The sequence below is a fragment of the Gallus gallus genome, chromosome 2, assembly GCF_016699485.2.
Source record: "Gallus gallus isolate bGalGal1 chromosome 2, bGalGal1.mat.broiler.GRCg7b, whole genome shotgun sequence".
Lineage (NCBI taxonomy): Eukaryota > Metazoa > Chordata > Aves > Galliformes > Phasianidae > Gallus > Gallus gallus.
The window spans coordinates 98624276-98651113 of record NC_052533.1 but is presented as its reverse complement, the minus strand read 5'-3'; the positions used below and the strand labels follow the sequence as shown (position 1 = coordinate 98651113).

The window sequence follows — 26838 nt, the reverse complement described above, 5'->3', positions numbered from 1 at the left end:
AGGCCCAACTCCCACTCTTTAATATGCTTAAGAATGTTGACGAGCTCAATTGTTACAAACACTTTGTGAAGTTTATTCAGTGAGACTTCTTTCAGCAGCTTTAGGCTGAGAATTTGCAGTGTTCATTTGCATTTGTGTTGATTATGAAATTGCTTTGAAATAGATCATTCAAAATCTGACTTGCCTTTTTGATGAGACTATCCCATTTTAGTTAATGAGATTGCTTATTTAGTGACGAGGTGAAGAGATTTGGCTTTCTCTTCTGTCCTCATGGTATAGTCTTCCACTGTGTTGTTGAATGGTCACAACAACCAAAGAAGCTGCAGTTAATTCCTGTGAGTACATCCATCTTTCATGCAAACCACCTTAAACCAATTTGAAATTCTCTGCATGGCAAATATTTTACACCAACTGAGAACCAGAACCTTTAATTCAAACTTTCCATAATAAATGCAGTCACTGGAAGAATTAGTTTGACAGTCTTTAGGAAAAATCTTTTTGTAAGACCTTGTTCTCAAGAGATTTAAAACATTCGTATCTCCTATAAAAGTTTATTGTCCTGGCAGCATTCTAGATCTCAACAGTTTTATTAGCTGCCGCAACCTCGACCTCACCTAGTCTCTACATCCATTTCCAAAAGAAATAGCGCTGTGTCCTTTGCTTCTAGTTACTCAGGAGACAAAATCAAAGGAAAGTAGTCTCAGATATATTCATTTAGAGGATAAATGATACCTGCCAGCATCAGTTAGCCGGTTTCCAAATAGCTCCATCTTAACAAGGGCTCATAACTGTATGCCAACAGCAAAAAAAGACAAATGAAAGCTAGCAGAGTCATCTCAGTCCTTCTCATCCAGTAGATCCTGTCTTCCCCAACTCTGCTTTTGTTTCCTAAATTCCTCTTAGTTTGCTTATATGTATCCAGAATATATTTATATTTATTGATTCATCTGAGTTAATTTCAGCTGTACAGATAAGCAAAACTACCACAACTAACATCTAATTTGAAAAAGCTTTGTTTAAAAACCTTTAGTGAATCTTTGGGTTCGCATCCTATGGAACATTATGATTAACTCTTTCCTGTTGGATGTATCTGTTCTTACAACAGTAATTCATATGATCTGTGGGTACCAGGGAACTAAATGAAGTTAATTTTTTCTTTGTGTTTTCCCTTTTACAGACTGCTAAATCATTAAACACCAATGCCAGCACTGGTTTATGTACAACAGTCTGAAAGCCATTCTTAAAGAGTAGTATTCAGAGCATAAATACGACTTGTGTATTATCCCTCTGTCTGAACAAATTGAAAACGACAGAGAAAAATGAACTGTAGCAGAATGTTTACCTACAGTATTTACTGTATTATTAAGTAAACTTACTAATGATCAAAGCTTCTGTCAAAAGCACCTGCTGTCGCTGTAATGTCTTTATTGAAGCACCAGAATTCAGTCTAGTCTTGCGATTTAAGAAGTACATTTGTCTTCACTGATCAAAATGCTTTATCTGATGATACTTCATTCTAGGGAATTGATCAAATTCTGTAAGTCATTCATTTTGTTCACTAGATGCACCTGCTTTTCCCTAGGTCCCGATTACAGTGTTACAAGCACAACAGAAAACCAAATCGACCCCACATGCCGTGTCACTCAGCTTAAATAGCCGCATAGCACTCTGTTGTCTCTAACTAGCCTTGTTTCTTTTTGCAGCTGTATCTTCACCATCTTCATTTACAATGAAAACTAATACACTGAGCACAACAGTGCCTAACTCGTATTACCCAGGTAACCAATTTTTTTTTTCTTGGCTTCAACCCTATGTAAACTTTTTTCATTACAAAAGCATATGTAATTATGTTATTATACTCCTTGCCATGGAAGTTTAATACATATTCCATGTAACCAGTTGCTTACAGTAGCTTTCTGAAAGAAAACTCGGGAGCGTTTATCAATCATTTTCTGTTCTCTCTCTTTTTGCCTTTTCTGCATTGACCTGCTTATGATGTATGACAGATCCATTTGTGCCAACTGCAATTTTAGGTGAGAACATTTGCCTTTATCAAAGTTATTGCTGAAGTCATTTAGAAAGTCACAGACAATAGTATGCAAAAAGCTGTGGTTTTATGCTCGAGGGAGGGGTGATAGGCTTGTCTACACTGTGAGGGCTAAAGACAGTTATCAGGCTTGATTTCTACTGTCGCAGTGCAAGTCAGGGGAGAAAAAAGAGAAATAATTTTAATGAGTGGATTTGTGAGGAAATGTTTATGCATGTATTTGGAGTGATACAAAAGAATTTGATTATCACAGCAATTGAAATAGTTTCCCTCATTTTTTTTCCTTTTTTTTTTTTTCTCAGAACTGAAGATGTCACTTTTTAAAAACACCTTTTTTTCCTACTTAGACTATTCATGATGTAGAAAATCAGACATAATAGGGCTTGGGCCATCCACCAGCTATCATTTCTTATCATAACGCCACAGTTTCTGACATGATTGTCAAAGTGAAGTTTCAGAGGAGAGTTGGTATTTTGAATAGCAAAACGATAACATGACACTTACAGTAATATGGTTTATTGTGCATCAGGTGTCACAGGTGTGAAATAAAATGGTAGAACTGTATTTTAAAAACATACAGTTAAAGTATACAGCATTTCCACAGGGAATTTGGAAATCCTGCTGTTGTCCAATATCAGAAAGAGAGGGGTTTCACACAGTAATAAAATTATAAACATGAAGTGCCATTACATTGTCAGTGCTGAAGTAACTGAGCACACTGTGTCCTGTATTTATTTACACTTTCTTCCCATAGTAACTTGAAATAGGGATATATTTTAAAATGATAAAATACAGCAGTGCTCTACAGATGAGTTCAAATTCCACTGTCAAACCTCCTTACTCCTTTTTACTATTACTGACATTTCCTCCACAAATATTTTTTCTTCTGCTCCTTTTTCTTCAAATCACTGTAAAAAAAAAAGTAAAGACCTCTTAACTGATTCCTTTCATTAAAATTCAATTAAAACAATCTTAAGTAGAATGAAGCAAAGAGAAATTTTAAGTATAAGGATTTGATCTTTGAAAACTTGTTCTTGTAAAACAAGATTTAGTAAAGTGCATTTCATTGTGTTAACTTTGAGATGGAACCAGTGCATTTTTATACATTATGTAAATTTGGGAGAAGGTAATGGTAGTGACTGTGACAATGTAATAATCTGCATGCAAATGAAATTTGCAGTGCCTTTTAACTGCCTGAGATGTTAAGATTTTTTTGTGTGTGCTTTAGCATTCATTCAACACTTCATCCAGTAGATGTTCTGACCTTGTGGGTGGGCAAGGAGAAAAGTGTTATCAGGAGAAAAACTTTGAGATTTCTTGTCTGAATTATTCCATCTTAGTTAATTTTTTCACTGGTTTTGGATGGTTTTCCTTTTGTTTGCAATCCTTCGCAAAAAGTAATAGTAAAACTATTTGTTAGTTCTTTTTTTCCCACAAGAAATAATCTTTTAGTAAGCAGTTCAGATATCAGGCAAACGCACACTAGAAGAAAAATAAATGAAAAATCTTTGCTTATATAAATCTGTAAAATCTTGAATTAGTTCGGTACATATTTTATGGTCCAATACAGCAACACGTGATTTCTCATCTCAAAAACCTTCCAGTTATTTCCATGTAGATAATGAATATTTTTGTAACCTTACATGTTAGAAGTATTATGAATGGTGTCGGATTTAAACAGGGTTTATTTCTCAAAAGGTGTTTATAACTGTTTCTATAGGAATAATGTTTCGCCTGAGGTAAATCAAAGTAGCTGTGTTCGAATCAGTTGAAGATTATAGCTATTAACGAAAGTGCTGTGTTTCTGTTGCAACTAACACCTGCTCTTGCCACCTTTCAACTTTTAAAGAAGCTGTTTTAGGCTGTAGGGTCAAGAGTGTAGTTCAAAGTGTGACCTCCGTGGTAGGTATGGGCATTGCAAATGCTTGAGCTCAGTTTTCTCAGTCAGAAACTCCTAGAATGGCTGCAATACACTTACCATTTCCAAATTTCTGTATAGCACAATTTCTGGCTGATTCATGCATATTAGGAACTCCACCAAGTAAAAAGAAAAAATTAATGACAGCTAATGATGTACTCTTTAAATGAGCAGCAATCTTACTTCTCAGTTTCAGCTATGAGGAAATTTTCATATATTTGAGGGAAAACTTTCATGGTCATTCTAATAACTGAAAAGAAAACTTGAGAGCTCAATTTAAAGCTTTACATGACATCCATTAAATTTACATGAGTGTAGGTCATGTTTGTCATGTTTCAGTTGTATGTATAACTGAAATTGGAAAAATAAAAGAGTGCTATCCCAGAGAAGATAGCGTGCCAGGTTTGCAGATGCCTTCCATGCCATAAGTTCATATAATTGGCAAATAAATATATTCTTTAAGTGTTGTACAACTCTATGGGAATCACTAAGTGGGAAGTAGAATAATTGAAATTGTAGGAGATCTTAAGCGAAAGGGACAGACTTCACATTCTATGCGAACATTTCATCTGGAAAAGCTCACCCTTCCAGAGAGTAGAAATGCTGAAATCTAGCTCATACTAGATTGCTTAAAGGCAAATCAAAAAACTGTAATATTTATGGCTTCGTAATATATCATATGGACAAAGGAATATAAATGTTTTGTTTAAAGCAACTTAAAAGATTACTCCTGAAGAAAGAAAAATGGGATCAATGTAACTATAAGAAATAAAGAGATGGAAAGAGGAAAATTAAAACAAAGGAGGTAATGGAAAATAAACTAATAAGGATGAAACTGAAGCTTTCATAGCACAAGAATCTGACGTCTGGTAACTTTGCATTCATCCTAGTTATTAACAGTTTGGGTTACAAGGGCTTCCCTAATTTGGAGAGGAAAAAATAATAATAATTTAAAAAAGCAAATTCTCTAACCTGCTTCTAAAACGGAAATAACCACCCTAAAATCATGATCTTACACTTTTTTTTGTCTTTTGTGTCTTAGCCACTTCGTAGTTTTCAGGTGCCATTTCAACAGCAACATATTGTACCTACACTTGTATACCACGTTTCATGCCATGCATCCCAAGGTGCTTTGCAGTGCAATTTTATCACACATTAGACAGAAGTTGTCAAATTTTCTCACTAAATGATGAGTCTGTTTTCCTGTAGATTGATTCAGGTTAGCAAACCAGCATGAAAAGTAGTGCACATACTCATGCCCATAAATTGTTCTCCGCTTGGTTTAGATTTAAATGCACCTTCCATACTGACTGTATGAGGACCAGATTTCATACATCTTGTTATCACTGTGAACTGACAAACCCCGAAATCATTCCTGAAATATGATTCATCGAACTCTGTGGCATTAACATCTATTTCCAGTGGTAAAAGCATGACCAGAATCTCACCTTTAATGAGATGTGGTAGTATTTTTAGAATGTGAAAGAGAGTCTGGGACCTTTTCATGCAGAAAATATGAGTAATTTTTGGCTATGGTGTATTTAACCCATGAATGTAGCAATATATTTTTAGTGCTTCCCTATCTTTCATTGTATTTTACAAAAGATCTATTTTTTTTTTTAATATCTATATTTTATTTGTAAACTTCTTGCTGTGGTTACTGTGCAGTCAATGAGGACTGCTTTGGCCAAGTCAAAGCCCTACATCTACAATTGCAGTTAAAAATCAAGAACTCTTTGAGATATGTAAAATTACTATTTGGGTAGCAGTAAAACGTATTCTTTATGATATTTTGATCTCAGAATTTGAGTTGCTTTTGTGTTTTTTTTTTCCTTCTCAAGTCTTAACTAGTCTTAAGAACTCCCATCTAAATAGGAAGAAAATGACTTTGCTTCCTTAGGTAGAGAGCACTTTCACATCTGTCTTTATTGCAAAGTATACATTTTGATCTCAGTTACATCATTGTGAACTGACTCACAGTAAGATAGCTTTGTGTTAGTGTAGTTGATTTATACAGTGAAACTGAGATCAGAATCTGACTCATTTAGGAAATCACACTGTAAAAACTAAATTACAAACATAAAATTACCTGTAATTATTAATGTAGTACTGTTGCTTATGCCCTGTTTCCTTTTTCTCCTCCTCTTTTTTTCTCCTGATATGTATCTTCTTAAAAGTGCCAATCAATGGTAAGTTGCCCATTTGCCCCACGGAAGAGATGTGGAGGGTTGGGACAGTATGTGTTTCATCCAAATTTTAACCAGCCCACTGGGTTCTCCTGTTTGTTGGCTTGCATGTCAGTTGACACATAACATTTCATGCCTAATGTGATGGCTCATGATATACCGTGGTCCTAAAGCATGTTCAGCAGCCAGTCAAGACATTTTTCCCAATCAGATGATCCTTTGCATTTGTCCTCTTGTAGTTTGTCTTCAAACGTTGTATCAGATCTACATTTCCATTGCAGTCCTAGCTTGATGAAACCATAAGCCATTTTGTGCATCCTTTTATTTTGCTCACTCCAAACATTTGCTCTAAATTTGCAGTGTAAAATATTGCAGTCAACTAATCTAAGAAGTCTACAAGTCCTGTTTTATTCCACAGGACTTGTTGAAGTTTCAGAATGAAACTTCTATGCAGCTTAGAACCAAATGCCTAATTTAAAACTCGTTTATAATCAGCCAGTGTTATTTAAAGCAATACTATAGTTCGGACTGCTCTGCAATGCTTCCATTGTAGAACCATGGAATTTGCCTCATTCCAATCAGTCTTGCAATTTCCCTGTGTAAACTGCTCCATGGATTTACTGTTCTTCTGGCACATAGCCTTCACAGACAGAAGCAATGTTGATGATGTCAGATTTCTGCCATTCCTCTAGAAATCTGTGTGATTTGTATTTTTGTTTATAAGTAAAAATGAGCCAGTACATAATGAGGTACTCTTTTCCTAGATGAAAACCATACGATGGTCAGTGACACAAGCAGCCTGGTCCAGTCCCATACCTACAAGAAGCGAGATCCAGCAGATGTGCCCTACCAGACCGGACAGCTTCATCCAGCCATCCGTGTAGCTGACTTGCTGCAGCACATCACCCAAATGAAGTGTGCAGAAGGCTATGGATTTAAAGAGGAGTATGAAGTAAGTGTCAGTTCTTATGATCTGATTATTATGTCTTCTGCCCTTTTGGCTTTATCTGTCTGCTACCTGTACCACAGAATGGGAGAAATAATTACTCAACCCAGTAAGCCAGGTGCTGTGTGACAGGAGGTATTGAATGGAAAGGATCACCTCCATGGTAAGCAGAGTTTCTGATGGTAACAAAGCAGGATGAAGAGTGAGAAGCAAAACCTTTCATGGAAATCTCTGCCTAATTCTACTTGCAGAAATATGTGCATTGAAAAAGCAGCTCCACTAGCATTCTCCTGGAACTTAGGATATTTTTATTTTATTATTGTCTAATCAGACTTACCCTGTAACACGGTATTAGTTGGGAAATCAAGTTCTACAAGCAATATTTTTCACATTAATTGTGAGAGGTGTTCATCATTGCGAGGATGTGCTCACATGTTCAGAGAGGTCCATAAGGCTATAAAATGTATTCTCTGCTGTCTGAAATTTTTCTCGCTTTCTGGAGGCTATCTCTAATCCTCATTGTTTTTCACATGAACTTAGTCTCTCTTTTTACTGTTTGTTTTTTTTTTCATTCAGCTTTTGTTTCTTCCTTTCATGGTACAGTGACCTGTTCCTCACTGTTACCCTCTTAGTGTTAAAAGTCGTGACCACTGCATCCTGGCAAAGAATAGAGGAATGCAACATTGTGACACTGCAGATCTTATCTTACTTGTGAGAGAAGTCTGTCCATCTAGGTAGTAAAAAAAAAAAAAATAAAAGCAAAACACAAGCAGACCTTGCTCTCGTGCCCAGAACTATAGGTAATATTTTACCTGCCTTCAAAAATTTGTTTATGCTGTAGAGCCTCAAGGAACATATTCCTCCTCATCCAAATCATATAGCTGAATCAACAGTAACATCTCAGCCTGGATTGGCTGTATAACATGAGACCCTTTGAAATCTGCTAGGTCCAATATTTTAATATCTAGAACATACAAATGAATGCCCTTTTTCCTCTTTCCTTTGTCTTTTCGCTCAGAGTTTGAGTTTACTAGTGCAAATGGGTCTCACGTGGTATTATAGGATGGTTACAGCAAGTAGAGTTTCCCAAATTGACATAGGAGTGTGTGAGAATTTGTAAAATAATTTTCCATTGCTGAGGTAGGCAGATGCACTGCATAAAAATTTGTGGTCTCTGATATGTAGCATATATGAAGCTATCAACTCAAAACACTCTGATAACGTTTAATACTTTATATGGACATGGTCTGTGATCTCAGATGATGTGCTCAGACTAAAAAATAATAATTGTTCCCTGTTCTGTGTTCTAGGAAACAAATAGTGATCACCAGCAGCCCACCCTCCTGTTTCCAGGGGCAAGTTATACTTGACAGACTGTACTTTGGGGCGTAGTAGTGTCAATCTATCTAATGGAGGACCCTATCCAAATTGCACTACACCTCCAACCCAGTATACAGTCCTAAATTTCCTCTCCTTGGAAACTGGGGTGTGCGAAATCAGAGGAACAGTTGTAAATGGGTTCTGGTGTGATGTTATTCCAGTGTAGCCAGTAAGAAGCAGAGTGATCCAAATGCAATTTTAACTGTCTTCTGAATGTAGAAGCCAGCAAAAAAAGATCCCTTCTCAGTCTTTAATCTGATAGAAAAAGAAGGGAGGACAACCGGCAAAAACCATTTAAATTGCTTCTGCCCTGTAAGGCAAGCAAAAGTTTATCTTTTGATCATGCATAGGTGTGTTCTGCTCTAGAGGCTCAATGTACCATGCTTAAGTTTTGAAGGTAGGAACTCATGTGTTCACTGTTGCAGGTCCTTCAGGACGAAGACATTACGAGTACATTGCTTAGTTTTCACTAGTGTGCTTGTTGCCTGCTTTTTGCAAGAAATTGTGTTTTTGGGGAGTTTGTTGTGCTTTGTCATGACAGCTGTGTGATATAAAAATTGCTTAAATATGTAATTGTTTAAACTGGTGTTTGTAGCGTTATACTTTCAAAGCCCATGCTTTAGGCCCTTTCCAAAGTCAACGACGACAGTTTTTTTTTCCGTCCAATGTAGAAAACAATTAATTCCCAGAAGGAGCTAATCACTTGTCAACTTTCATTTGTGCAGCTGACTTAAGCAAGTTTGTTCCTTTGAGCTTTTTATGACACCGTTATTTTAAAATGATAGAATTTTATTCTTGTCTGTGGAAAAGATTTGCTCATCAGCCAAAACCCTTTGTACCAGCATTAAGCCTAGAGGAAAGCTACAATTAATTTATATTAAAAAAAGAAGACTGTAAAATGGAATTTATAATGCAACCAACGACATGGCTTTTTAACTACAGCAGATCAAACGATACTACAGAGAAACAGTTTCCAGGAAAATCACTGAATTTTAAGTTTACCAAGCTGAGGAATAGCATCCCATTACAGACAATAGGTATAGTCATGACTAATGACAGCAGATGCAATATATTTGGGTGCAGTGTATAAGTAAAGTGAGACTTAAGATATTATTGCATCTGAAAAAGTCTTCTTCATATAGGGAAATTTTCTATAACCAGAGTGTGAACTATAACAAACTGTAGAATCCTAGAATCACCAAGGTTGGAAAAGAGCCACAGGATCACACAGTCCAACCATTTGCCCATCATCAATGGTTCTCACTAAGCCATGTCCCTCAACACAACGTCCAAACATTCCTTGATCACCTCCAGGGTCGGTGACTCCACCACCTCTCTGGGCAGCCCATTCCAGTGCCTGACCACCCTTTCAGAGAAGTAGTATTTCCTAACATCCAGCCTGAACCTTCCCTGGCACACCTTTAAGCTGTTCCTACATGTTCCATATGCCATTCCCATATATCCCATATATTTCAGGGGTTTTTTTTTCCACCGTCCTACTGCAGTATTGCCTTTTATTTTTGTCCACATGCATTGAAAAAAATGCTCAATCTGCCTTAGCACTGCTAAGATTGAGAATCAATTTGTTTATGCTGCTGTCAAACTGATACTGTCCTCTTTACAAGGTTGAACTAGGCAATGGAAGAACTTTTTTCCTTATAAGTTATCGGAAGGATAACCGTCCAAATGAAAAGGAAGAAATGGTTTGGCAGGGGATTTGTTTTGAATGAAGTCTCATACATGATTTTTGCTCTAACAAGACAGTAGGATTATATATTCTCAGCAGGGAAAGAGTTTGGTTCAGGAGAAATTCACACAGGATTCACTCTGAAAATAAATCTGTTGAAGTGAACAGAAAGTGAAGTAGCACATTACCCATTAGCGGCACTTCAGAGGAGCGAAAGGATACGGTGCACTTGCTGTCATGAATAGTTATAAGTGCTTTAAAATAAAATTTCATAATTAGGACCACAATTCACAATAATTGGGGCAGTAGTTCACAATCCAAGTAATTTTAAGTCCTGTTGGCTTTACGTGTGATTTTTTGGAGTAACATAACTGACGCAAAGGATAAAGGTTAAAAAATCATCTTTAGCAATGGCAGGGTGGTGCTTGATCACTCCCTGCTCCACTCTGCAGTGCGATGGCCCACGAGATGCTGAGTACCCTCAGGTCCCATGTATAGGGCCTCAAGAGAGCACAGCCTTGGCGGGATTGTGCCTTTCTGTGTGGAGCAGAGATAATTCGGCTGACAAAGATTTTCTGGAGTATTTGTAGGGAAGCATCCTGGCTCTTCTCCTGCCGTGGTGTGTGTGAGGATTCTTGTTCCCTAGGGCAGAATCAGGCCCTGAGCTTTGGCTGCAGCAGTGCGGCTTTGGATCTGGTGTCTAGCTGTGTCTGCAGAGCAGCAGCAAAGACAGGCATGTCCTCAGCAGTGCATCGATAGCAAGGTTATGCCCATTTAGCCAGGTGTTTCTCAGGTGTGGAAATAGCATGGATACATTACTGTAAGCTGAGGACTCAAACACAGACCTTCATTTACAGCCTGGTGGAGTGTTAATGATTGGAAAGGATTGCACAGAAATCCTTAAACTCTGGGAAATTTCCACACAGCTAGTCTGCAGTAGAGCTTTAAAATCCTTTCTATCCCCTGCTAGACCCTTAAGAAAGGAAAACTTTTGGCTTGGTTCCAGCAGCAATAGATTGACAGAATAACACTGGCCTGATTTCACAGACAACCTCCCACCGCCCCCCCCCCCCCACACACACACACAACTAACTGTGCATTATTTTAGCTGCTCCCAGCTTCCAAAGCGTGAGAGCTTGCACTAATGGTGGAGAAGGCACATTGCTGATCTCTTTTCTGCATTACAGGAACTATACAAATAGGATAAAAGGATTAAAGTGGTCTCTACATTTCACCACCTTTTTCCCTTACACTTGCCACCTTTTCAGGCTTCCTAGTTTCACAGGGCCTTACACTGTGTCTTTTCACAAAGATCAATATCTGTTAAAAGGCCTTAAACACTCTGCTGCAAAGGAGTGAGTTCATGTCCTTCCTAAGGAGGAGATGAAGTAGGCTTCTCTAGGCCAGCACAGCTTAGCACGGCTAGGATGGAAACATAAAAATTTATCAAGCTTATTGTTTTAAATGAGTTTTATTTTAGACTCTATTTTTGGCTCTTTCAATCAACAAAACATTTCACCTGCTCAGTGTGAACTGTTTCTTTGCCAAATAAACCTCTGTTGACATAAGACAGTCTCAAATAGATTTCAGAGTGTCTACATAAGAGCTTGGACTGGTTTAGCCGAATTGATTTAAAAACACACCTTTAATTAAACTGGTGCAACATTGTGTAGATAAAGCCTTGCAAAATCAATTTCACGTTATGTTCCATGACAGGGACTTCTGAGCTTCCATTATCTCAGAAACAGAGGTTACTTTGAAAAGCCAGGGTTTGCAGAGGGTATCCTTCTCAGATCAGCCTCCTTTACTGTCACTAACAGCACTGTCAGTAACAGGCTTTTAAAAAGGTTTCTCTGTATACCGTTAACTTTAAAGCCTGTCCCTCTGCTGTGTCTCTCTCCTTCCTTCTCCTCCCTTCCTGAAATGCATTCCCTTTCTCAAGGCCTTGTGGCAGTTCAGCCGTTTCACTCAGGAAGCAATTTTAAACTAGTGTCATTAAAGCCATACTGCTCCTAATACGATGGAGTTACATGCTGTCAAGACACACTGTACCGATTATGCTGCTTTTATGCTGCATGGTCTCCATCCACTCTTAGGGGTTGCACCAATGTATCTATATTAATCTCTAAATCACTGCACTTAAACAGACAGATACTGATGTGAATACAGGCTCAGAGGGCCTTTCAAGGTCAGGGACATGAAGTGTATTATCTAATGTATGTTAACCAATTCATTTTATTTTAGCACTTCTTAACACCTATTATAGATTGGTAGCAGTATTTTGAAATAGGTTCCCTGGCCGTGGTTGCTGTTTAGTTATACCTTGGGGGATTGTGGTCAAAGGTGATGATGAAAAATGGATAATTTGAAGAGGATTTGGAGGTGAGTGGTGAGAATAATGGAGGGTAGAAACAAAACATATGATTGAAATAGAACTTCAAAGGCACGTAGGTAGATGTGCTGTCTGTCAATGAAAAAAGAGTTTTTCGCACCATGTACTGTTGGCCTGTGAAATACCTGCAGTAAAAAAAGAAAACAGCTTTAAGGAACAAAACAAGAAAAACAAACTCTCTTAAAACAGCATAAATACAAATCCTGGGCTTTAGGGGCAGAAAAAATTGCAGGCAAGCTAGGAGTTTTTTGTGGAGGAAGTTTACCCCATAGTTACCCACTTAAGGCTTTGCTTTCTCCAAACCACTGTTCCACAAGTGTCTGACCTAGGACAGAAATCTGGTAGAGTTTCCTTTTGCTTCTGTCGTGTAAATGCATGGCAGACCAGAGTCTTATCACCTCAACCAACTCCTCCATCACAGCTTTACTTTCTTTTTGGTTCCATCTGTAAGACAAATGCACTGCCACATAAAACTTCTAAGTCCTGTGCTCTGGGGCCCTGAAACTGAAACTTCATTAATAGAGGGAGAAATAAGAGTTTTGTTGATGTTAGGTTGATATAACTGCTGATAGGGCCCAGCTGGTGCTGCTTTTTCTACGTTTGTTCTTTATGCCTGCAACTGGCATGTCTCACCTCCAATCTGTACATTTTTATCATGCTTTTTGCCTGATTTTATTTGATATTCTGCAGCACCTGCTGAGGCAGTCAATACCACAATCAGTGCAGGTTATTTTCTATCCTGCAAGACAGAAATTAGAAAGAAAGCAAAAAGACTCTGGAACATCAGGAGGGAATGAGGACATTAGTACATGGTTTAAATACATGAAGGGCAACATATGTGTCCTCCAGAACTGGGAGAAAGATAACTGTTTTTCTTTCTTTTTTTCTCTTTTTGTTTCTGTAGTAATGAGAAAACTCATTAGAGATTGGAAACATAAGAGAAATCAAAATATAAGTAAAATAGTGGGAATTTGTCCTGTGGAAACAGTGTGGAAAATTATTGGAAATACTTCTCTGTAGTGATTCTTGCTATTATTTTTTGTGAAATGCCATAGATAATTAGATAGAGCTGGAACAGGTTGCCCAAGGAGGTTGTGGATGCCCCGTCCCTGGAGGCATTCAAGGCCAGGCTGGATGTGGCTCTGGGCAGCCTGGTCTGGTGGTTGGTAACCCTGCACATAGCAGGGGTGTTGAAACTCGATGATCATTGTGGTCCTTTTCAACCCAGGCCATTCTATGTTTCTATGATCAACAGGAATCAGCTGATAACAATTTTAACTGGATGGTAGTTGATAGAAGTTTGGTTTTCTCAGTTCAGAGGCACTTTCATTTTACTACATATGTGTTGTGCCAGTTTTATACAATTCTGAGTCTATCCTTGGTAACTGAGAATTTCTGTTCTGAACAGGTTACGAATGTATGAAAGGTGCTGTCACAGTGCTTAATCTCATTCACACAGCATTGCCTTCCTGTCCTGCACTGCAGTGATTGCCCAGTGATTGAGGTGCCCCAGGAGTTTCTAAACCTCATTGTTTCCTTCTCCTGCTCTTCCTAACTGCCTTCTCCAGTTCTTACTAAATGCCTTCTCTTCCAATTTAAATAGATGAGCATGTATATGCAGAAGCAGCTTTCTAGTTTGTTTTTATTAAAGCACGTTTAATTAAAATTTATTCCTACCACAGATTATAGATTTAGATGGGTCATGGCTTCATTACAAAGGTGTTGGGTTTTTAATCTGTTTGAATAACAAAACTGGAGGTACGTATGCTATACCCCTCCATACCCCTTCTATACCCTTAGGATTACTTTCAGTGCGATGCAGGCAGCTGTTCATGCTGTGGCATGGCTGTTACTGATCAGCCTGAGTTAGCTGGGAGTCCAGCTCCTGTTTCCCTCTCCTTGGTACCCCAAACACTCTGATCTGTATTATATGAACTCAGCATAAGAAGAACAAGGATGCCTGATTCAGCACAGTGTTTCAAGTTTAGGCTGTGTCCCAAGGAATGGTAACTTGAGTGGTAACTTTTAAGTGCATCTGTCATAACGATTGCATCCCTTTAAACAGTGTCTCTTAGAACAGATGACTGGTAACTGAATGCAACTTAGTTTTATGTAGATTTAGAAAGGTTGTTTTGGTTTGGTTTGCTTTTTTTCCTCCGTCTTCAGTCCAACAGCCATAGCGATTTTCAAAACTCATTTTAATTTTGCATCCCTTTTATTTGACTCCCTCCTTATGATCCTTTATTCTCTCAAGGCATTGCAAAATCTTGCTCAGTTTCTTCTGGAAGGATTTGCAGGCATGTGTAATGCCAAATTGGAGCAATAAAAGAAATAGCTTCCAAGTCTCACTGATTGTTGTCAACTTGGCAGCAAGCAGAACTTTTGAAATCCAGTATCCACATCTGATAACTCCAAGTAATTAACACAGAGGTTATGCATTCTTTTTAATGGAAACAATCAGCATTTTCCCTCGTGCTGCTTCCTCATATGTTCTGCATGTACGCACATGCCTATTCTTTTAGTAACCAACAGTCACATATCGTTCTGCTATCTTAGCATGTGGAATCTGTTGTACCGTTATTCCCCAGCCTGCCCAGTCTTCTTCCTCTTTGGCAGCTACAGGTTGAGAAACAGTCCAGCTGCATTAGGCAGATTTCTTGGAATGTGTTCTACTTTATTTGTCTGTTAGACTAGTCATTTTTGCTGCATAATCTTGCTACCATGCTTTTGGTAGTATCACGTCTATGCTGTGTACCTTTTGAAATTAGGATTTAGTTTCAGATTTAGTCAATCTTTGTGCCATTATGGGTTATTGAACACCACCGTAGGAAACTAAATGAGGCCACTGAGCTTCATTTCTCTCATAAGATGAGTTTCCAGAGGGAAATCTGCCAGAGCAGCCATAGCACTCACAGTTCTGAGGTGATAGGTTAAACTTTCTAAATGGTTGTGACAAGTACAATTCAAAAGAAATAAGTTTTTGAGGCTATATACCACATATTTGCACCAGACTGACTTATTAATTATTCAAGTAAGGCATTGAATATTTGATCAGAATCTGCAATCCCTTCTTCAGTTAACATATTATTTACTTTTGAAAATTGCTGACGTACCATACTTTTCCCACTGGACAGGCAAAAATGAATTGGTCCAATTTATGTGCTCAGAATAATATATTGTACTTTAATGTTAAGGATATTATTCATTATCTCCTACTCATATAAGCTTCCTTGCCTCCTTCATATTTTATTAGTGCCCTTTAAAAAGACATAAAAAAATCAGTCACGTAGTTATTCAATTTTAAATTATGCAAATGATGTTAAATGCAATTATAATCTATTCTTTTATTAATTATAAATACACCCTATGTGTTTTCTATGGACTGTGTTTTATTCACTGCAAATAATTATGCATTTTAGTCTATTGCTGGTTTCACAACTAGATCATTATTATTGGATGTTTGTAAAGCAAGAGGAATACTTTTCAAATCAAGTTAGCATAATTTAGCTATTAGGAGTTTTAATTCAGCATCGGTTTATCCACAGCATACCTAAAATATGCATAATTTTCTATAATGTATTTGTTTTAAATAAGTTAAAATAGCCATCATAAATCTTTTAGGAAATGAAAAACTGTATTCTTGTGTAACCCCTTGGCTTCATGTATCTTCTAAAGAAGTTTACTGTCTGCAGCACAAGATTGTTTCTTAAACATTTACTGCAGTGCTTCAGGAATTGTCCTGTTCATGGAAAAAAAAAAATGATTGGCATTTTCCAGCAGGAAGGAATTTTTGGTTACAACATGCTGATTTGATGGGCATGGGAAATTCAGTGGGAAACAATAAGTCCACTGCAGTTGTGGTGGGCCATAGTTGGGCATCCAGGCAGGTTGGCAAATCCTCCTTCCACCACACTGGTTCCCTGCCAGTGTCTCTGTCCATCTCCTGCATGCTTCAGTGCGATAGCTGCTCCCCAGGGTGCTCATCAGGGCACAAGATGAGCAATGCCAGCTCACAGGCTGTTGCTGGATACTGCTGTTCTCCATCTGTTTGGCTCTGTCTCCGTCTTACTAATAAGCTGGTAGGAAGCCCTGGGTCCTCAGCCACTCATCTGAGAGGTCCTGGCTTGTCAGCCTGCCCTGAGGATATGCAAGAAAGGAAGAAAGATGAGGAAGGCAGCTATGGAACGAAACTGGCTCCTGAGCCAAAGCTGGTGAGAAAAGTGGAGCATTCATGGAAATAAGGCAGCTCAGGAGGTGGGTAGAAGGAGCAGGCTGGCTCTGCGGACTTGCTAAATACTGCCAGTGAGAGAGATTCAGTATTTCTGAAATGATACAATGACAGTATCAGCCATGTAGAATTGTTGGAGTTAGTGGGTTTGCAGCTTGATTCAGTACTGATGAAAATTCCTAGTATTGACACTTCTTCACAAGACAGAAAAAGGATGTTTTAGACTTACAGCATGATTTGGAGCCCAAGGCAAGGAAGGACCTTAAGGATGAGCTTAGGTTCAGTAGGTTTCAAACAAATGTAAAGGACTGACTCAGTATACATTCCTTTCTGTTCTATATTTTACCATTCACCTAAGTAGAAGCAACACTAGAGTTTTTGTATACACAGACATCAGACAGTTAATGGTTAGGACATGTTCATGCTGTAGTGACAAAACCTGAATGTCTATCCACCAAGACAGTGCAGTTTCTTCCCCTTAAGACATCAAAAAGATTCATGGTTGACAGTGCTGTGCTTTGTTATATGAAGAAATGAGTGCCTTGTGTTTACATAGGGCTAAAATGCATCTACCTAACTGAGCCTAGTTATTTCCCATGTAGCTTCCAGGTGCCTGGGCAATTATTGCTCTTAATATGTAACAGTAAAGAACTGTATTAGAAATAAGAAAACTATCTGAATCTTCATGGGACAAGCCATCTCCACTTGTACACCACATACCAAAGTGGTAAGGACCTTCCTCGATGAACAGGAGGAGTTCAAAAGCAGACATAGCTGTGACTGTCTTTGCTAACAGAGGTAGCTTGCAGTGAAGGGGATATTATAAACTGTACTCTTTTTAGTGAGATTATAGGTTTTTTTGTCTTTATCTTACCCAAACAGGAACAGGTTTCCTTTCTGAATGCCTCCCAGTGCTTGCTCTGGGCTGGTAGAGTCTCAGTGAGATGTTGGTTCCCAAAATAACGATAAAGTTGAAGCATGTGATTAGTCTGGGTGAAGGTAATGGGAAAACTTTGCCTTTGATGCTTAAATACTTGGCTGTATCACAGAACTTAGAGTTTTGAAGTGAGAAAATATTACCATTCTAATTGTTTACAGTAAATGCCCACACATGAATGATCTTTGTGGTTTTGTTAACCAAGAGTGACAATAAAGCAACAAAATTCCTGCATGGCATAACAGAAGTTGAAAAGGTCGGATCAGATTTTGTGTCTTCTCCTCAGGAAAGAATATTGAAAGCAGCCACCTCCAACCCCTTATGAATAGTTAGGAAAGAAACATGGTGACATAAAGAGATGGAGAGGGCTTGCAGTGCAAAGCTCTTTTTGGATTTGTGTGTCCTTCCAAGATCCTCTGAATCTGAGCAAGACTGTCGAGTTGAGACGTGCTTTTTAGTCTTGAGAAAGACTGCACACAACGGTTCTTCAGTCTATTATGATACCAGCACTGATCTTCCAAGCGCCGTCAGCCTTTTACTCATTGCTAGAGCAATTTAGTGTGATGTTTGCATGAAGGATATTTCAGCTCATTGTCCTCTGTGTTAGGCTGTGATATTAGCTGTGCTTTTGTTCAGTTAGCCTTGATTTTTATCTGCGTCTGTTTCCATTTGTCATTGGACAAAATGATTACAGAAAAACTAAGTATTTCTGGTTCGTAGTTTTGCTCATTCACCTTGCTCATGCTTCAGCTTCTGCTTTTGTGCTCTGTGTAACACTGTCAGTACACAGCATCTGTAAGGTTGGCGTAATAAACTGCAAAGATTATGTGAATGAGGAAATCCTTAAAGTGGCACAGAGCCACTTTATCAGCTCCAGTACCAAGTCACTATCTTGTTTCCAGTATAGTGAAATATCACTCATTCCTGGCTGCTCTAATACCCTCCTCAGGATATTCTGAGAGGTGCCAGAGATCAGTGTTACGTCTGCAATGCTAACAACAATTATTCATGATTTCTTATAGTACAGGAAATCGGAAGCACCCAGCAAGGCGATTAAGCAGCGGGTCTAAGGTGGACAAAACTAAATATTTTTCACACAGCACATAATTGCATGGTGGAGCTCATTGCCTCAAGTTGCTGTGAAGCCAAAATTATAAATGAGTTCAAAAATGGGCTAGACATATTCATTGTTAAACACAATGACTATGTGCAGTCTCTGGCTGAGAAAGAGATTGCTCAGGAAAGCCATTGATTGCTAGAAGTTAAGAGGGTACCATGGGGAAAGTCTCACTCTCTGTTTGCTCTTTTCTTCATCCTTTTTTTTTGTAAACATCTGCTACTAGTCTGTTGCAGAAAAAGCAATGGCATGTATGGACCTCTGGTCTGACCCAGTAGAGCTGTTAACACCTATAAAGAAGAAGATAAATCAATGATATTGCATAAGCAAAGCAAACAATGTGAAATGGTTATTTTAATTTTTTTAACATACTGTTAGTAAATATTATAGCCCTAACATCACTTTATATTGTAAAGAACACAAAGTTCTTTAAGTTAACCAGCTTACCCATTAGTTGTTCACTTCAGCAACTGTCCTGATCTACTGTCCTGCTTTTGGACTGTGAAACGCAGGACGATGATGTTGTAAGGAAAAGAGGAGAAAAAGAAATTCCCTTGCAAAAGAGATTTTATTTAAAATGTGTGTAACCTCTATCCTGAAGCCTAATCTTGAACCTTTATTCTTAGTAGTGCCTTATTCCATGAAGAACTTTGTTTACATTAATTAGCAACGTTACTTCCAGTGCATAAAGATAGGCAACTGAAACTATTCTAGAAAGTGAAGCTCTTCTTGCCTGTTGGAGAAAAAATGGGAGTCTTACATGATTTTTGGAATTTAACAGACTGAGCTTCCAAACCACACAAAAGCATTTGCTTCCATTCTGTACTGGGACAAACATTTCAACAAACCTAGTATCATGCTGCTTTATTTTATACACATTTCAGCTTTACCACTGAGTTTTTCATTGTCTCTTCTTTCACATCATCACCTGCTTGAATTTTACGTTTCGATGCATACATTGTAAATCAAGTCTGTAGAACCAACAGTAGGTAGAACATAGAAAACTGCTTGAATCCTAGGAAAAGTCATATAAATTGCTCATGCTTTTTGTGCGTTTAATTGTAGATCTCATTAGAGATTGACATATTTCCCCTCCATTTGTCAGTTCTTTGCACAGCATTTGTGTTTGTTTTGCTAGTGTTTACTAAGCGCATGTATCTTTGCCATACAAAGAAAACTAAAATAGTCCATGCTTTCTGTTGCATTTAGGGCTGCTGTAAGGTTTTAACTGCTTTTTGGATTGATTTTTATTTTTGTAACAAAGACTATAGATGTTATTTTTGAGACCTTTTTCAAAACACTGTCTTTCTGCCATAAATGGATCTTTTTCATTGATGAGGCAACAGGACAGCCTGGCTGGGGAGAAAATACCTTTCCTGTTGACATAACTAGGAGTATATTTCCTTTTAGCTCCAGCATGTGGGATTGCTTAAATTTCTTACAAGGGATCAAGTTGGATCCTTATAATATAGCCCTGTTCCAGGGGCCAAGAAGAGAATGAAACTAGTCAATTTTTGTCTAGCTGGATATGGACACAGAGATCCACTTGTCCTTGCTCAGTTTTTACCCCGACTCCCCAGGAGTTTGTGACAGCTTCCTCCAATACCACTGAGTGCTTCCTCAAATACCAGGAACCTTCCCCACAGATAAACCTGACCTTCTGCTCCATCCTCTCCTATCTGTGGGGACTCCATTACTCGCTTGCTGACTACCAGAAGAGGGTAATGTGAGAACATTTATTGTCATATAGCTATTGTAGGGATATTTAAAATCACTTATGTAGTGTGGAATAGTGATCAGAGAACCACAGAATATTTCAAGTTGGAAGGGACCCACAAGGATTATCAAGTCTAACTACTAGCTACGCACAGGACTATGCAAAAATCAGACCATATGTCTGAGAGCATTGTCCAGACACTTCTTGAACTCTGGCAAGCGCAGTGCTGTGACCACACAATACACATTTACAAGGTATGCCACAGTTTTTGTTTTTCCCCGGCTTGGACCAGCCCATCCCTGCCGTGACACTATCATCCACGTTCTGCAACTGCCAGCTCTTTCTCCTGAGCGTGGTGGACAGAACAGTGTGGGGAAAGTCCTCCTCCCCAATACTGGGTAAAGTAAGGAGCAGGAGGTAGACTACATGCATGCTTTACTCCTTGCAACCAGCTGCACTCTTCTCTTTCCTCCAGAAAGACAGTGGAGCAGTTATGTTGACAAGGGGACCAGGGTGTGGAAACTGATGTCAGAAGGAATTTTACTAGGGTGGGGAATTCCACATCTCTGGGGTTGAGGGAGAATAAGGTCATCTGTTCATGTGTCCTAGTTCCCCAGTTTTGTAGAACAGCAAGTCCCATGGTCCCTGGAAACCTGTCTGAGTAATCTAAAAGGCTAATAGTTACATGTTTTTTTTATGGTACAACAAAGGATTTGAATGCTGCTACCCATGTGACTGCTTTAGACTGGAGGAGCCATATGTTGGAGTGCTAAGGTTAGTAGAGCAATAATGGAAAAAAAGCAAAAATAGTCGCTTTCTTATTTCATTGGTGGAAAAATAAGGAGGAAGGAGGGAGGTATTATAGAAAACACTATTTTTATTGTCACTAATAGGAGCTATATTTTAAGAAGCAGAAAATGCATGTGCATAAATCAGTGAAGTACTTGACTCACTGTACAGTTCTCTCCATGCCTGCAAATGTTTGGGGGCTTTTTCAGTGGAAAACAGGAAAGCTATCTTGGTTTATGCCAGAATTCATTTGATCTGATGTCAGATCAAGTATATTTTAACTGATATGGCAAGTTCTGGTACCAACTAACGTGACTACAGTAATGTTACCAAGAATAATAATATCCCTGCCCAAAATGATAAAAAGCAAGAAACGTTTATTATGGGTATTGTCTCTACACTTATTGCCTCTCACTAGGATACTGTAAGTGTGGCCGAAAACAAGAGCTTCAGGTTCACTCAACCTGAATCAGTTTTACTGTTTTACTATCTTTACCATTCCAATGTCACAGGAGCCTATTGTGTTTTGGAAGACAAATATTGTAACTTATGTTGGGTGGTTCCAGGACATTTCTAGGTTTGATAAAACTTGGGCTTAAACTTGATTTTGAAGGTACCATGTCCCATGTCATTATCAGGGAGGTCTTAATCATTGAGCTGTTGGGTAAAACTCTAGTATCACAGGCTGCATTCACATGACTTATGCACCCAGCATTAAAAGAAATTGTGGCATAGTATTCAGTCCCAGAAATATTCATTTCCCAACTTCCACAGAAGAAACAGATGCTTCCCTACTGCCTGAAGTTTGATACTGGTGGCCCTAATAGTGAGTTTTTTCAATACACGTCATATAATCACAGAATCTCAAAATGACTTGAGTGGAAATCGACCTTCCAGAGCATTTGGCCAATTCCAGCAGGGCCACCCAGAGCAGGGTGCCCAGACACACATCCAGGCGGCTTCTGGAGACCTCCACGGAGGAGACCCGACAGCCTCTGGGCAGCCTGTGCCAGTGCTACATCACCTACGCAGCACAGAAGTGTTGCCTGCTGTTCAGAGGGATCCTCTTGTGCCCCAGTTTGGGCTCACTGCCTCTTTTGCTGCTACTGTGCACCACTAGAAAGTGCCTGCCTCTTGCACACTCCTGTCAGGTTTTTATAAAGATCTCATCTGCTGAGCTATCACTTCTCATGACTGAGCATTCCCAACTCTCTTAGCCTTTCCTTAGAGGAAAGATGCTCCAATTCTCTCATCACAGTAACGTTCCCTTTCTGGACTCTCATCAGTTTGTCCAAGTCTCTCACGTATGGGAGAGGCAAGCACGCCAGATCTGGCCTCACCAGTGCTGAGCAGAGGAGAAGATCACCTCCCTTCAGCTGCTGGCAGTACTTTGCCTACTGCAGCTCAGAATGCCAGTAGTCTTTGTGACAAGGGTACATTGTAGAATTATTTAACCGCATGTCTACCGGGTCTTTTTCTGCCAGGATTCTTTGCAACTGGGTAATCTGTAGAGGTGCCTGGGGTTGTTCCCCCCAGGTGCAGTACTTGGCACTTCCCCTCACTGAACTTCATGAGGTTCCTGTGAGACCATTTCCCAGCCTTTCCAGGTCTCTCTGATGGCAGCACAACCCCCAAGTGCATCAGCCACTCCTCCCAGTTTTGTTCCATCTGCAAATTTGCTGAGGGTGCAGTCTGCCTCATCGTCCAGATCATTAATGGAGATGTTAGACAGATTTTGACCCAGTATCAAACATCCTAGCACTCTGGCTGTACGCTGTCCAGTCTGTGTCCTCACTAGCAGGCCAGCTGGCAAGTCTAGTCCCTGCTGAACTGAAGTCTCTGAGTCTCACAACAGAAAGTCTTCCTGTGTTGTTTAAAAGTTTAAATTACTGGGACTTCCACCAAGGCTCAGGACTAGAATACTTCAGTGCCAAGTCACTCTTGTCAGTCTAGCTCAATCTTCATAGTATTCTCTGGTTCTTCTGGCAGAATTTGGCATAGAGACTTGAACAATACTTTTATTAATAAGAGTCTGGATAAATATGGACTTCATTGTACAACTAGTGATTGGCTTAATGAGAGGCAGATGCCTGGAATCTTTGTATTGTCTTATAAGGGAAATATTTATATAGAGACTCAAATTTTTAAGTTTGGTTTTATAGAGCGATGTGGAGAATAAAGGCATCTGCTGCTATTCAATAGAGCTTTTATAATGTTGGCTTGCCTCAATTAATCTAGCGTGAGTGCAGTGTTGTAATGAAAGGAAATGTTGAATAAAAAATGTAGAGCTGCAATGTATATAAATCTTGAAATGTCCACAGACAGTTGATAAATTGCTGCATTTTGCTCAGTTTATGCAAAAGAGAAAATGAAGAAGCAGATTGAAAAAAAAAAAAAAACCTCAAAATTATAAATCAAGTCATTAAACCTCAATCTTCTTTATTGAAGAATTGTTTTGATACTCAGCAAGATTAGGAACTGAACAAAAGACTGGCTAGGAGACATGTTTGCAAGGGTCCTGCACATCAGGAAAAATTCCATAAAATAATGTCATCAGTGTGATCTGAGTTCAGAGCTGTAATCATTCCTTTTCTGCTTTTAGAGCTGTGAATGCAAACAGTAATTTGAACTGTTTTTTTTTCAGTGACTAATGTTTTATTTGTTCCTTGAGTTTCCTACTGGTTTTTGTAATACATCTGTATTATTGCATGGACTTCATAATTTTTCCATTAGTATCCTTACTCCATAAAGAATTCATGATTTCACCATATTGTTTGTTTGAAACAAACAAGACTGTCCTGTAAAACAAGGGTAATAGCCCCCCTTCTTTTTTCGTATGTTCTCAGTGAATATTACACTTGGTTTGTTATTTTTCTAAAACTGTACTGGTAGTGTAGAGAGAGACGTGCTTGTTGCCTAGCTGCCCTGTAAGTAACTGATGGCACTCAAATTGCCAACTCCAATATTATTGCTGGCTACTGATGTTTTTGTGTTAGTTAGTCCAATACTTATTTCACTGGCAGTGCATAGTGAAAGAATGAAAGAATGTATGTGTGAGTGATAAATAAAAAGGAAAAAGATAAATTTACACAGGGACACTGGGAGATATCCATTGTATTGTACAACACCAACACAGGTTCAGATAACTTCTAAATGCTCTTTCAAAATTTCTTTCTCAGGCATCAGGGATATACCAGGTGATTGCATACATATGGAATTGGATGATGCAAGTGACTTGTAGATAAATGCTGTAGTTAAACTGTTGTTTGTGTACAGTATGCTTGTACTGATCCAATGGCAAAATACGGGCACCACATACATGATGTTAGATTAATAATGTGTCAGGCTTCAGGGACAGCAACCTCTTTCCCCTCCTTCTTTGGTAAGCCAGAGAACTTTTACGTCACTTTATCTGTTAGCTGAGTCTAGGTCGTTTCAGTAGCTTGTGATCTCAGTACATCTCTTTCTCTAGAACAAAGAAAATACTGGACTAAAAGTCAGACCTAGGGGAAGGAAGAAGTGTCTTTGTATATGCTAGCGAAGAGTGTATTTGCAAACAAGCAAAGCAGACTCCAAGGCACCAGGCTTTCCTGTAAAGATCAAAAAATGTAATGAACCAGCACAATGAAGTGCTATCATTTTTTTTTGAAAGGGCAGTGCAAGTGTACCTTTATTATCTTTTAGCCTAGCCTAGTACACTTACTTCCCTTGAAATAAGAAAAGGGGAAAGTGCTATCTTATCCACTGTGAAAAACAACAGCATGCAAAAGTTTGTGTTCCGTCTGTGCACTCTAGTGTATCTGAACTTTTATCCTGTAGCTTTTCAGTATGTCATTGTCACTCTTTAAGAAAACTAAAACCTTATTATGTGAGCTTTGTTTCTTTCTTGTCTTATGTCAAAACTGTATGAACTACAGTGGCCTAGATACACTCTTGAAAAACCTCAGGGCTCATTTAGTGAGCATATTCTGAGGGATGCTTTAACTCTTTTGAGAGGTTAGGTCAGCTGTGTGTACGTTACAACTTGGATGAAGACAGGAGTTCTGCTCACTTTTCAAATTCAACATTTACATGCTTCTGTTTCCTTTTTCCATGCGCTGTTTTCTGTTACTTCAGACTTCAGGGAATTTTGTTACATTCAAGGCTTTTCCAGTTGTGTGGTTCGAAATCAGAAACAGCCCATCTATGCAGAAGATTTTAAGATATTATCAGGCTTTTTTCTGCTTGGGTTGCTTGGTAATTTAAAAAGTCAGGCAGTTTTTGTGAATTCTTAGCTTGGCTTAGACTGTCTCATTTCTAGTGATTTATTCAGATAGAAATGGAAAAAAAAATACTACTGGTTTTGCTATAAAGGCATCAGAAGTCAACTTTCTTATTGTTTTTGTGTGTCCACCAGTTCAATGTTGATCACCTTTCATTAGAAATAAGTGGAGCGAGTGGATGACAGAAGTGCATAGGTATTAAATAGGACCTGCTCAAATAACATAGTTACTCTATAGAGTGTATAGAATAGTGTCTCAGCCTACAGCATTGATCCAGTCCTTTTGCCATGGAAATAAGTATTCCCACATCACAGTGAGTTTCTTTGAATCCTTAAGCCTCGTTTTACGCATCATGTAGAGTATGTAGGCAATCAGTAGAGTATTCCTTATCAATTACTACATAAAATATGAGTAAACAGAAAGTTATGGCTACTACAGAAATCTTACTACGTACGCTAAATGCATGCTGTTTTCTTTAGACAACTGACAATATTTTCACTTCTTTCTCTTCACCCTTTTCCTTCTCTTTTTCTTCGTGCTTTTTTCTTCTCTTCATCTTTTTCTTTCTTTCTTGTTATGCTTTAAACCAATTGTAAACTCAAAAAAAAATGCAGCAGTTCTTCCCTACCTTTTCCATAGCACAATGTATTTTTATGTTCTGCTTTAATAACATTTCATAGCTCTTTGAAACTGTTCCCTGGAGCAATCTTTTTATTATTCGTGAAGTAAATCAAACATCATAGTGCTAATTTTTTAGGAGAAAAAATGGACTAAAGTCAGAATATTTAAATCTTCAATTGATGTTTTGAATTAAATTTTGAAGCACTCAGAAAGATCCAAAACAATATTCTCAAAACTCTACAGCACCTAAAAAACACATTCTAGAATCTACGTACTTGCTCACATTTCTGTGTGTAATAGAGAAAATTAATAGAGTGCTGTACTTCTGAGTTCCAGGTTGTATTGTGCAAGGAATGTTTTGCTTGGCATTAAGGTGCTTGAAGAATAGTTTGGAACTGTAAACCAAGAAGAGATACAAAACATCAAAAGCATACTTTCTGAAATTCTAATAGAGTAGCAATGCGCCGAAATACAGACATCCTTATCTAAATGCTTGTAACTCTAAACAGAGGGAAAGGAAATGCGACTAAACTGAATTTGGCAGCAGTTCACCAAAATGCTAGGTAATAGCTACTCCTCTATTATTAGAGATAAGATGTCCTCTCACAGAG

At 38.5% G+C, this 26838-nt stretch overlaps 1 protein-coding gene across 12 annotated transcripts in view; it reads left to right on the top strand.

Annotated features, from left to right (window-relative positions):
• The window catches only part of PTPRM (protein tyrosine phosphatase, receptor type M), a 458835-nt gene that overhangs the window by 362613 nt on the left and 69384 nt on the right, over positions 1-26838 (top strand). For 6 of the 12 annotated variants that reach the window (XM_015282550.4, XM_015282549.4, XM_015282546.4 and 3 more), the window contains 4 exons: positions 1704-1778; positions 2007-2033; positions 6143-6154; positions 6916-7103. In XM_015282550.4, coding sequence (XP_015138036.2) covers positions 1704-1778; positions 2007-2033; positions 6143-6154; positions 6916-7103 — 302 coding nt within the window. The remainder of the gene's footprint in view (positions 1-1703; positions 1779-2006; positions 2034-6142; positions 6155-6915; positions 7104-26838) is intronic. The other 6 variants (XM_040695587.2, XM_015282548.4, XM_015282545.4 and 3 more) reach the window with 2 other exon arrangements.